Below are 13,404 nucleotides of genomic sequence, written 5' to 3' on the forward strand. Positions count from 1 at the left end.
TATTATTTTAGATTATCACAGAAACAGTTTAGCCACATCTCTTCATTCCATCCCGCCAGTGGGGCTAATGTAAAGCTATCAAACATTCAGTGTTTTTTCAAATTCATAAACAATTAAAACTTAGATATATGTAGCAGGTCGACTAACACTCACCACCGTTTTGAAGACATTCCCCGACTCTTCTATACAACTCTCACCTGCTCCATAAAATAAATATAAACTCACTCACAAGTTGCAACAATTTTTGTACCAAAGACAGATGGCAGCGAATGGTGACTATTTTGGTTGGATAAGTGAAACTCGCGAGATTTTAGTAGTAGTCCCACAAAATGACAAAGGGTCAAGTCACTTCCGGCTACCATGTTTTCGGTTTCGGTTTCTTAAAAAGAGATTTAAAAGAGACATTGATGTGAGTTGTAGTTTTTAAAATGAATGTCCAGAAACCATTGTAAATGGATTTTGGTATTTCCCATTTGTGAAAGTATTCTGACAAAAAAAAAAAACTGAAAATATTTATTATTTTATTTTACTTTGGAAGAACGTATTGTTTGGTCTCATTGAAAAGAACACAGAAAAAATATCATTTGTACATCATCATAAATCTTTATCAATTATAATTGGCAGATTCCATATCCATAAATGTAAATTTACAGGTAAAAAAACATACTTTATTTCATTTAGCAATGAGATCAAACAATGCATTTATTCAATTCAATCCTCCCTGAAACATAAAGACATTATAACTGTAACACATTGTACTATGTTAAAAATCTTCATATAGATCCCCATCCCCCTAGCATTAATTTTTAGCTGTAACGTGTACATCTTTTGTTTTTCCTTTTTTTGTCAATAAAATTACAACAACAAAAAAAGTTTTCTGTGATTGAACAGTCTGCTAGTCAAGCGGACACATGGCGGTGGCTAAACTGATCATACATTTCTACTTACATGAGTTTTGCAAACTATAACGTATTTGAATATGTTTTATTCTGTATGGAATGTGGCTATGGTAAAAATCCAGAAGGAATCAAACATGACAACAATCATATAGTTTACTGGCTTTTTCTCTGTCCGGAACATAATTTGCTTCATTTCTGTACAGTATCCTACAATTTAAAGAATGATATTTAGCTTCAGTCTTTTACTATATGCTGCACCATTAATGCATCACAATGAATGGTGTTTCAATGAAAGACATGAAAATGTTATTATTATATGTGGGTAATATTAAGGTGTGTTTATGCTCATCTTCTATAATGAGCCACAGTAAATAATAAAACATTCTGTTAGATGACCAATATACCAAAATAATTAACATAGAAGAGAGCACTGCACCTTCTTTTAAACTATCAATAGTCCTCAGATGGATCTAGCCATTTAACATTTTTTTGCACAAATGTAATTGGCTTCAATAAAGCTTTATTGCATCATTGCACTTTTTGAATGCAAGTCCAGCTGCAATTATGAAATAGTTAACTGCTTACGCGAGTTACCTCAATTACTCAAGTCATGTATACCGTTGAAGATTGCTACCAGCCAACCTTCTTTATTGGTGACACACTTTGGCTTTAGTGACTCAATTAAATAGAGAGTGAGATCCTTCATACACTGTTCAGCTCATAAAGCACTTATCCACTTATCTACTAAGAGCCACTGAATCAATTAATTAATTATTCAGTTAAAGGTTTAAACAGATATAAATATTGTTCCCTGTAAACAAAAATTCTGCTGAGTAACTGCTAAAATGGCTTTTCAGGTTCAACTCCAAAAAAAGTACGTTTGCAATGCCAAGATGTTGCAGCAGCGATGACCAAATAAACACACCACAGGCAGAATGTCACAATTTTTGCACTCTTTGTTCATACGTTAAGTTTTTCAGCAACACAATTTTTGACATTGATACAGTGCAAATGCACAATAGCACAACAGACACCATTAAGGATACATACTATTTTTTAAAGTCAATACAGCAGATTTTTGACAATTTGCATGTTTGATTTTTTTTTTCTTTTTCTAAACATACATGTTTGTCCTCCATTTGATCTTTCAGTGTCCTAACAAACTGGTTCTCTTCACTGGTAGGGACCCTTTAACACAGAGTAGTGTTTGGAAACCAATGGCAAGTCATTTTCCAAGTGTGGTCGGCAACTTCTGCAAGGTCATGACGCGTGGTGAAGCAGGGCACTGTCAGCATCTGTTTCCCATCATGCCCACGAGCAGTGTGATCATTTGAGTCATGTTCCTCTAATCAGTCACTTTTTTTCAACTATACGCCCATTCTAGATGAATTTCAGCCATACTGTAAACCGGTGATGTTAAACATGTCTACCTTGTCTTGATATGCATATTTTATTAAGAAAGAGATAACCTAAGACCTGAGAAAATATCGCATTTTGCAATGTAAGTCACAGAAGATACAGTGCCGTTCACCCCATCAGTTCATGTCAACCACCAACACTCGGCAGCTTCACACACTCAGCAGTGTCTTTAACCTCTTCTTTAACAGATCAAAACAAAACAACAAACACAGATGACAGACAGACAAAAACATACTCAGATGGCTCAAGTTAACGCTGACTCCATCCATCTTCATATGTACCAATTAATATCTTTTTTAATATCAAGTAAACATATGCACAGGGCAGATGTAATGTTTCTCTTAATCTGGCGATTTTGTCCTTTTGTTAACTTTTAGGTTTTAAAAACTATTCATAGCGAATTCAAAAAGGGGCTTTTAAACTTCAGGTGGACAACTCGTGATGGCTTCTGATCATGGCGGCGCTGCTCCCCTTAATGGAGACATAAACTCCATTGGGGCATTTTAGATCTGCACATTATTAGTAATGCTCAAGCACAAACACCAGCCATCTTCATGACCCTCCCCCTACCCCACCCCACCCCCACTCACCCTGGCCTCTACGGACCCATCACCATCAACATTCCAACAACCCTTACCCAACCCTAACAGATTCTCTCAAGTCACTGGAACCTGCTCTCCATCCCCACCTTCCTTTTCTTCATTATCTCTCCCTTCTTCCCATACTAATGGCATTTTCTTTTTTACTCGCTCTTCTTGGTGACAGCCGCAGCCGATGATTTGGACTTGCTGAAGTAGGCCTCGATGAAGAACTGGACAAAGAGCACAAAGTAGCTGAGGTACATGAGAGAGGACCACACAATGTTCTGCATGTGGGATGGACACTCCTGGCCCTGCTGCATCCATGAGTACACCAGGTAGTTAACCACACAACCCATCAGCATCTGGGTGATCTGGGTGAGTGTGATGAACATGGCGAAGTTGCGCGACACCTTGAAGCCAGCCGCCCGCAAGGCGTAATAAGAGTACATGACGGCGTGGACCAAATAGTTCATGGTCATGAACCATCCGCCACCGGCCACCATGTCTTTATAGGAGTACCAAGAGTAGAGCAACACGGTGATGTGGTGGTACCAGTGAAGGAAGATGAGCTTCTGTTTCCTCAAGACAATGAACAGAGTGTCACCTGGAGAAACAGGAACAGGAGAAAAGGAAAATCAGTTATCATTAAAAATGGCTGGCTGTGGTTCAAGTCGCTCTCAAATAAGCTTAAAAATATTGGCTAAATAAACAATGTATAACCACAAAGCTCTTGGTACCATTACCCCATTATGTGGTAACGCAATCACATCACGTTCACTGCAGAGTCAAACTGATCACCATTTCACCGCTGAGTGAGCGGCTCAAGTGATGGGACATTAGTCATTCTCTCAGGCTTGACATAATGAATGATGCATCTGCTGAATGCCAACCAATATTCCTGCTGCAAAATCAGCCTCTAAATGACAATACTAGAATAAAGATAGACATTTAGACCATAAAGGCTATAGAGAATAGACTACTACAGAAATAGATGCATTTGAAAAAAAAAGATATTTTTCCCCTGGAAATACCTCTGAAACAGTGAGGTAATCTAGACGTCAGATATTCTGTTTGAGGCTGCTCTAGGCTAGCAAGTGTCTTAAAGTCTGCTTATAGCCCTAAAACAGTTTCATCAGTCCAGTTTAACCTGCAGGAGTTTCTGAAGGCTCGAATAACATGTTTTTCTGCCACGGAGGAAATAAATTAATGAAGCTGGAAATTAGTCCAAAGGGTCTTCGAACATCTCTACTGCAGAAATGGAATATGTAAAGTTGCCAATTACCACCGTCACAGATAAAAATAAAAATAAAAGAGTTCAAAAAGACAAACAGGAGGTCTTATGCTAACTGCCAGAGAAAATAATTTTTGACCACTTCCAAGATCCTGGTAGGAGTGTGTGAGTATGTAACTTATAATCAGGGTTGCATTATATTGGGGCCAATATGGTATTTAGGAACCAATTATTTTTTATAACATTTGAAATCTAAACTATTTTTTATCGTGGTTACCATGACGGTTTGAACGGCTTTACTAATTTGTGCAGCAAGGAAAAAAATGAATACTGCAGCATTTCTGCACAAATAGTGGTGCTAAAATGTTTAAAAAATATTTACTCACAAGTGGCAGCAAAAGCTATATTTATGGTCCCCATTTATTACCCATTATAATAATAATATTGAGCAGAGTTCAACATTAAACCAATACAGCTATTATGGATGAAGACAAAAGAAAAACAAGCCAATTTTGAGAGAAATAGACTGTCAACCTTTAAGTATTTTTTAAATGTTATTTCTTGTCATCTAGCAACAAAGTTAATGCATTATGAGTGATTTTATACTCAGTGGTTGTCAGGTAAAATGTGAATGTGAAAACTACTGTCTGTGAATTTATTTTCCTTGTAATACCAGTAATTCCATTCCTAAGTGTACTGTGTGTCATTTGTGACTTTACGCCTAAATACAGAGACATACCAAAGGCCTTCATGTATGTGTTCCTGCTTTATGACTATGTGCTTAGTCAGCAATCGCAATTAATTTGTGATTCTGAGCCTTGTCAATACAAAGTGACAGTCCAGTATCTGGTTTCCTGCCTTCACAGTCTTGATCCTGCTGGTTTGGGACTACAACCAGACAGAAAAAAAACGAGGGCAATAAGCATGTGCCATCTTCCATTCCAACTGAGTAGAACAACTGCTCTGGGTTTAAGCCTGGAGGTTATGCTAGGGCAACAAAAGGGACTATAAAGGCAGAAAAACAGGGGAACACTTAAGTTAGGATGGACAATTATGAGATTCTTCAGTGGTAGATTAAGTGAGAAAATGTCTAAAATAGCACTGTAAAAGTCTAGAAAATCAAATGTTATAGATGATATTTACATTGTTAGCATTTCCCTACATTAGAATAGTATTTTGTGTTTGTGTGTTAAATGCTGTCTCTATCTTCACTAAAATGCTGAAATGAAATAAACTTTTTGTTGGTGGAAACATCATTTATTTGAACAGGGTGCTTTATGAGACACACCAAATACACAACCATAGGAGACATGCAATAGAAAGGTCAAGACTTACCCAGTTCTGGTGCTTTACTAAGTACAAAGGCATATGCCCAGAACTTGCTGACAGGCCCGTTGTAAAAGCTCTGGTCACAAACTGACTGTTTAAGCCCTTTCGTCATCAGGATGTACATCATGTAACTCCCAGTACGGATGGCACCAAATATACTGCATGGACAAAAAACAATGCAGACATAACAAATCATTGTAGTGGGAAAAAGTGTTGCTTATTTACTACATATAAGCAAGTACATGTATACATATAGCAGTATGCATTTAATTATGCCATGTATTAAATAATAACTTTATCAACTCTTCTTTTTTACCTGAATACAGCAAGTGTGAGCGACCATAGCACCAGCGGTTTTCTCAGCTCAAACTTCTCCCTCTGTTTCATGACATGGCGGCCACCGAGGATACAGGCAGCGTAGAGTGCAGAGAAGAGAAAGGACTTCTTCCTGTTAGACAACAAAAGGAAAGAGATTGATTGGTTGGTTAATATTCACACAATCACACATACTACACACTGGGAAGCTTGTTGTGAGCTGCTAAAACTGATTTTCTGCAACAAATGTGCAGTGTCAACCGAGTAACAGCATAAATATGACAAAAATAGGGTAAGGCTTGTGCATAGAAAAAAATATGTTAAAAAAAGATCTAAATCCACCATATAACTAGAGGCAGCATGTACACCGCACTTCTGGGCCCACACAACCACACATTTCATGCACATCACAAACTGATGCTGAGACCAAAAAGGTAGACTTTTCCTTCATGTACTTTCCTCAAGAACCTTTTCACAGTAGTTACTAAGGGATTGCGGAGTGTCATTTTAAATAAAAATATATAGGTTTAAAAAGGACAATTAACAAAATGTTTCTCTACCTGCTCCTTTCCCTTATTTGTACAATTTACAAAGCATAAACTTCTGACTTCATAGTTGGTGCCATAATTTATGATTTAATGACTTGAGTCCAAGCTCCAACTGTTGCTAAATGCTTAGCTTTCAGTTTACAATTATTGGTTCTACTGAGTCACAACTCCAACCATTCATTGCCGCCTGATTCCCTTAAATGACTTCAATGAGATCACTGCCATGCCACATTAAGTGGAGGACTTGTGCCGAAGTACCACATGGCCCAACTGGATCTGAAGACCAGTATTTCCCAGTACTCAGCACAATTAAAAAACACAGGTGGTCTGACTTGACAGACTGGATGCTGAGTAGGACCAACAGAAGATTGGGGCACGCTGCCTAGAACTAGTGCAGCTTTGTTCAAATCACTGTTTGGTCTATTGAACAGAGAGCAGAGTAATTGTTTATGGCGGCACTTGCCCAAAAAGTTAGGAAAAACTAAACTCATTACAACTACAGACTCAATAAGCAACACACTAGACCCACAATAGGGCTGCTAAGTGGCCAAAACTAGAGATGTGTATAACTGTATGGTGGTGATTAAACAACAATGCATATTCAGTACTGCCCTCAGTAATTAAATAAATAAATAAGTGAATCAGGTTTGCTCTGTGAGGACACTACAGAGGGGCCAGGAATGAGGCATTCTGGGACCTGCGGGTCTCGTAGACCTGGGGATGATGGGTTGTGTACAAAACTAGCCCAGGGAGTCATGTTGCAGTTCATGATGTTGTTTTAGCCCTGATGTTTAGAGGTTATAGAGAGAGACCAAAATGATGTTGAAATAAAGGCTAAATTTTAATTAATTAGTGGAAATGACTGGAATGAACTATTCTATTAAAACTTTTTTTTTCTACATGTTTTTTATTTTGACTTTCATTTTAATTACAAAGGATGCGGTCATATTCTCAATGCCATGCACGACTGTAACATGAGTATACCAACACACAAAATATAAGCATAACACGCACTAGAAACACAAACATTTCTCACAGAACTGTCACATATTCGACCTGTACGCAGCAATACATCCTGTTCTGCTTTGCAGCCTCAGCACAGCAACAACAGCACTTTTTTGCTGATCAGGTGTGAAAAATAGGCAAAAAAACATTGCTGTGTGATACATTTTAGTATATTACGCAGACAATAATATTTCGATTTTTAAACTATGTCACACAAACACTTATTCTATCTGATGGAAATGTTTGAGGTCATAGACTGAAATATTAATGTTGATGCTACCTATTTATTTTTGTTTTTCCACCATCTTTTCTTATTGCAAAGAAAACGCTGCCAGGATGTGAAGCTGAAATTGTTCTGTTCAAACAGCAACCTGACAGACAAGTTCATGAAGATGTGTCCCTCTTTGCAGAAACATTGTCAATTGTTTTCAACAGTGGACTTCATTGTGTGCGTCCATATGCCGAGGACGATGGATGCCATCTCTCTGTTCTTTCAGGAGGCCCACAAACTGATTTAGGCCACCTCCAGTGAACAAAGGACAAAGCAGTCCAGTGAAAGTCAAAAGGAGCTGCTTTCACAGAATGACAACAGGGTTGGACTGCAGAATGACATCACTGTTTCTCAACACAACACGAAGGAGGGGAGAACAGAACAACACACAAAACACAGTAGTCCACATAGTTGGCATGGAGGATTGCAGAGGAACAACAATCTCAGCATTCCCCCTTTGTGTCGAGCTACAGGTCAAAGGTAACAATGATATACAGTCTAAGCTAAGCTTAGCAGCATGTACTATACCTTTTAATTGTAATGACATCCCACACAGATTTGGTATATGGCATTCACTTACAACGCTACAGGCTATGTAGGATTCAATCACCAGATAGTTTATCAATAACAAGTAATTAAATGCAGAAGTAATTAATTAAGTAAAACTAGCAAACCTCCACTCTTGAAGCTTTCCACACTCAAAATATGTGCTTGCTTGGCCACATTTCACATGAAATATTTGGACCATTGCTCACATAAAATAAGCAACAGGAGGTCTGAAACCTTTACATACAGGAGACCTGTTGTCTTCAGTAAACCTCTGAACTGATTGAACAATACCTACTCATGAAATGTGCTGACTAAACAAATCTAGACTGATGTTTTAGAAGAAAACATGCCTTCTTTGTTTCTCACTTATAAAACCTATAAAACAGTAACTTGTATCTATGCACAGGGTTGGAAGGGTGGCTGGGACATTACAAATGTATATATATTAATTACTTCTTTAAAAAAGTATCACAATATTAAAAGTAGCGTAACAGGATTACTTTGTTACTTCTGGTTTACCTCAATACCAAATATGCAAAAGACAAGACAACAATATAAATAAGATAAGACTTTTACAGACGTGTTTTCTGTAAGACAACAGAACAATGTAAATGTAGAAGGCAAAATGGGGAAACCAAGATTTTAGCATCAAAAATGTGTCCTCTGCTCAATGTATTTTTAATGGAAAACTGGCTTTTCAGTAAGCACATTCAGGCAGTAGCCTATGGATCTACAAAAAAAGTGCACAACATATACATGTACATTATAGAGAACATTCTCAGGGAAAGCCTCTGATGAAAAAGTGCTTGGCCCACTGGCTGTGTGAAGCTATCACACATAATATGTTGCAGCAGGGGAAGACCCCCGCCAGGAATTCGTGTCCACTCTACCAGAGCTTTGCCCTCCTTCACAGCTCTTCTCAGAGGAACGGCAGTAGCAGACATATGTGCAACGGCATCATGGACTTCACCGTTTCCTTTTACTCGGTTCTATCTGCGTGATATGTCTGAGTACTCATTCAATAGTAAACTCGTCAAGCCTATCTATGTACTTCTTGACTGTCTAGGTCATGCAGATGTCTTTATGAACAATGGCCACTTGTACAGGGAGTACTAACACTCAACTGATATGAACTCAAGTTTTTATCAAAAGACATACTGATCAAGTTACACTGTTTTGGTTTAGAAATGTCTGTGCGATTTGAAAGAACAATCTCAACTAGTTGAAATAAACAACTACCCCAATGAGTGTTGCAATGTACGATGTTTCAGTTCTAGCATAAAAGTAATGGAAGAATGTTCGTCACTGTTTTATCGTTATCATGCGCAAGTACACTAAGCCAAAGGTTAAGATGCGCATAGCCTAGTGCCGTATATTTAGAAGATAGATAACTGCTGTCAGAAAAAAAAAAAAAAGGATAAAGAAACCCAAGGGCATGGTCAAAGCTGACAATTTGGTTGAGGTGGTGGGGGAGGTGCGACTGCTGCTGTCTTTGCAAAAGCTGCAGCCGAGCCATGTCTTCAGTCACAAGAATCTATTTGAGACATCAGTGTGAATTCACATCATCCCCTCATGTCTCTGGTGCCTCTACAGCTCTGCTTCTCAACCTGAGTACACAAATTCACTCGAAAAATGATATTGAAGATATGTAGTTTACGAAAAAGTTACATGTCTGACAGAATAATAGCTTATATGTAAGTGGCATAATTTTAAAAATATGCTTTTTATGTGGCCTTTAAAACTAACTTTCTATATTTGGATTAGAATTTATAAACTCTCCACCTACTGGAATTTCAAGACAATGCCAAACCATTTCCTAAACTAGACAACCGTATAAGAAATCCACATATGATAGGATTGTTAGTGTACTGGAGATTAAGTAGAATATCACTTCTATAATTGGTGTTACATTCTCCTCTGCTGAGTTATAGAAGTTGAGGAAAGACAAAGATTATTAAATGTCACTTTAAATGCTTTGAACTGATAAATGAAGGTGGCAAATTGTCTCTCTGACTCATATGAGTAATATCATTGTATCTAAGTATAGAGAAAGATGAACTGAAAAGGGCCATTTACCTCTGGCTGTAGTTATGGTTTACAGTGGAAATTTAAGAGTTATTTAACAAATAATGACAACAAAAAAATCTAGAGGCAAGAGAACAAACAGTGAATTGATCTGTTGAAATGTTATAGATACAGAACAAACAGAAGAGACAGAATAAGTCGATTAAATCATGAAAAAACTAAACTTGAAGCAGGAAAAACACACATTGGAACTAGCATTTTTTTTTGACAGGATAATATATTAGAAGGGTTTGGTAAAGCGGTGTGGTGAGGCTCGACTCTGCTGTTTGTCAAAGCGGGCAAAGACAGCACAAATGAAAAAACTACAACGTCAGAGCTCCTTTAGGGAGGATAAGCATGGAGCACTATCAAAATCAGCAGAGATTTCTTGCTTGCTACATCGTTTGAAACTAGCTGCTTGTATCCAGCTGGGATTTTCCTCCAAGTAACAACAAGCAGCAGTAGCTTAATTTACTGCCTCACTTAAAGTACATGTGTTATGCACCTGGATTTCATCAACTGAAATTAAATTAAAATTTTATATCTGCACAGAAGATTCAGGAACACTACATAAATCAAGCAGGCCTATGTTGAAAAGGTGTTAAGTAAAAGATTTGTTCAAAATGAAACTATGAAGTCAAAAGATCATTATTGAGATGATTTGCAAATAAAATCTGTTTATCACAAAAGCTGCTCAGTGAGGCAGGTATGGTATCTCTGGCATCTCGCTCTCTCATGTGTGATTGTTATCACTGGGTGAGACGCTGGGTGGTGGCCCAGTTTAAGCATCGCCAAATTATACTGAATATCTGAGATATCAAAAAAAAGTGAAGAATGTTAAATTAAAAAGTCAACAAACCAACACTCTGGCGGTGTTCTGTATCATTATAGCCCATTATATCAATATGAGGATTGCACTTCTCATGATGTTAAGCTAGAAAAGGTTAGCTTATTCTAACTTCAGACCAGCTGCCACTGAGAAAAGGCACAAAACCTATAAACATTTGTTCAGCAGACTAACCGGTATAGACTTTAGCTTTAAGGACTGTGAATCACAACAGAGGTGGTGCACTTTATGCTTGTGGTATTAAGTGGTCCACGTGCTTGCCTGTACCCTATATAGTACAGTACAGTACAAAATATAATAAGGATCCTGATCCCATAGCCCCTCCCCTCCCCCCCACTGACAGTGTTGTACAAAGCTGCTGGATAACCTGCTGTGGAACTTGGATCTGTATTAGCTGGTCCAGGAGATTTCAAGCGTTACGTAATCCTGAGTTTGCAGTCTGAGGATGAGTCTGCACGCCTGTGTCAGTGAGCTGGTGTCTAACTGTCTGACCAAAGTGTTCGTTTCATACTACAATACATAACTAATATATGTGTATGTTTAAGTATGCACACACAACGTGTAACCCTAGCACTGTTTATCTGTATCTGAGACAGTCGAGAGGCAATTACAGTGAGTGCACCAACGTGTAGGATGAGCAACAAACCATTAAGACCAAGAGACACTGCGAATAAGACCTGGCTATTGCAAAATAATCTGTCATCCAGGAAGGTCTCAGATATAATCCAGTTAGTAACGGACCCACCAGTCCTAGTTACAAAAGGATATTTAAAATGACCAGGCCTGTAAGACACTGTTACTCCCTGGTTTATGTCATTCTCCATCTGATGACCCACAAGAAAGAACAATTTATTGATTCATGAAATAGAAAAGGACTTTTGCTGAGTGGTAATCATTTCAGCCTGTTAAGTACTTAAGAACATATTGAGTCATGCTTATTTTAAGCAGCAAGACAAATGTCTTGTAGGAAGCTTGTATTGCATAGAACCAAAACACTATAAGCATAATGCACACTAAGCATTTTACCACATTCTTATACTTGTATCATGCTCTGGTAGACTACATTTTCATTTTACTAAAAACCTATTTTCACTGTCCAACCAACAAAACATCAGTGCGATGCTGAGGAAATTTGGAAGGATGTACAACATCTTTTGTTGAATGGGAACCATGAAACTCAAATGCGATGTGACATAATTTGTCTGATTTTGACATTGTGTAAGAATGACACATGTTGGCACTGTGTTCCAGGATTTAACACGACTAGATGTGGATTGAAATAACGTGCTAAGAAAAGCTGCCAGTTAAAGAGGAGAAGAAAAAGACTGCTGACGAGTGTAAACAAAGTAAGTTTCAAGATATTCCAGTATCGGACATGGACAATTTAACCCTTATCTGCCACTAGTGGATATACTGTTAAAGCCTGCAGGTACACAGACAGTTTGCAGGCAAGTATAATGTTAATATCAAAGTCATTCAAATGCTTAAGTTTAGTGGTTAGGCGTGGTCAAGCATACTCCATTAAGACTAGCACAGGGTGGGTCAAATCCATAGGTTAGGGTTAGGGTTAGGATCCACCCTGTCAAATGTATGTCTCCTGTATGAAAAAGGTTGTTACCAAACTGTTACTGTATGCATGTATTTTCACTGACATGCACCATAACTTAATTAAAAAGAAATAACTGCACAATGAACTGCTCTTTACATTGCCCGCATCTGTGTTCTTTCCACACAGATTGATGAGATCTGAAAGTGACACCAAAGTGCACCAATACCCCAGGCAGACCTTAATTCCTAAAGAGTCAGCCCACATCTTTATCTCTGCCCTGACCAGTCATGAGCAGAGCAGCCTAACAAAACATCAAGCCTGGGGTTGACTCTAGGTTAACATAGTCAGGAATGATTAGTATCACCATTTGCTGGCAGTAGCATTCACAACCACGACTTTGTAGATTTAACTGTATGACCATCAAGAGGAAACACATTTTCTGGATTGAATTAAACCAGGAAATCATTTATTTTCTTCAAATTAACTAGTAAATGGGTTGGCTTTCTTGTCACATTTGATTTAGCCCACAACAAAATATTTTTTCAGTAACTGGTATGGTAGGCCGTGTATTAAGTTTAGGTCACATGAAATACTAAAAATACAAACCAATATAGTTTTATCCTTAGTACCCCAGTTTGAGAACTGAAAACTCAATTCTTCAATAAACATTTTAAAATGCCTGCTCTGAATCTATAACCTTTCCTGTATCTTCTGCATTGTGGCTTTGAATTATGCATCCTTTGAGGAGCATGTAATGCTGCCATCAATTAATTTAATATTTCATTGTTTCACTTCAA

At 37.9% G+C, this 13,404-nt stretch overlaps 1 protein-coding gene across 1 annotated transcript in view; it reads right to left on the bottom strand.

Moving 5' to 3' along the window:
• Positions 1–504: 504 nt before the first annotated feature.
• Positions 505–13,404, bottom strand: part of elovl6 (ELOVL fatty acid elongase 6) — a 30,610-nt gene continuing 17,710 nt past the window's right edge. The window contains exons 2-5 of the mRNA XM_062426093.1: positions 5,776–5,907; positions 5,466–5,617; positions 2,925–3,503; positions 505–2,884 (exon numbers count right to left, since the gene is read on the bottom strand). Coding sequence (XP_062282077.1) covers positions 3,061–3,503; positions 5,466–5,617; positions 5,776–5,907 — 727 coding nt within the window. The 3' untranslated portion in view covers positions 505–2,884; positions 2,925–3,060. The remainder of the gene's footprint in view (positions 2,885–2,924; positions 3,504–5,465; positions 5,618–5,775; positions 5,908–13,404) is intronic.

This window comes from Scomber scombrus, chromosome 9, assembly GCF_963691925.1.
Source record: "Scomber scombrus chromosome 9, fScoSco1.1, whole genome shotgun sequence".
Lineage (NCBI taxonomy): Eukaryota > Metazoa > Chordata > Actinopteri > Scombriformes > Scombridae > Scomber > Scomber scombrus.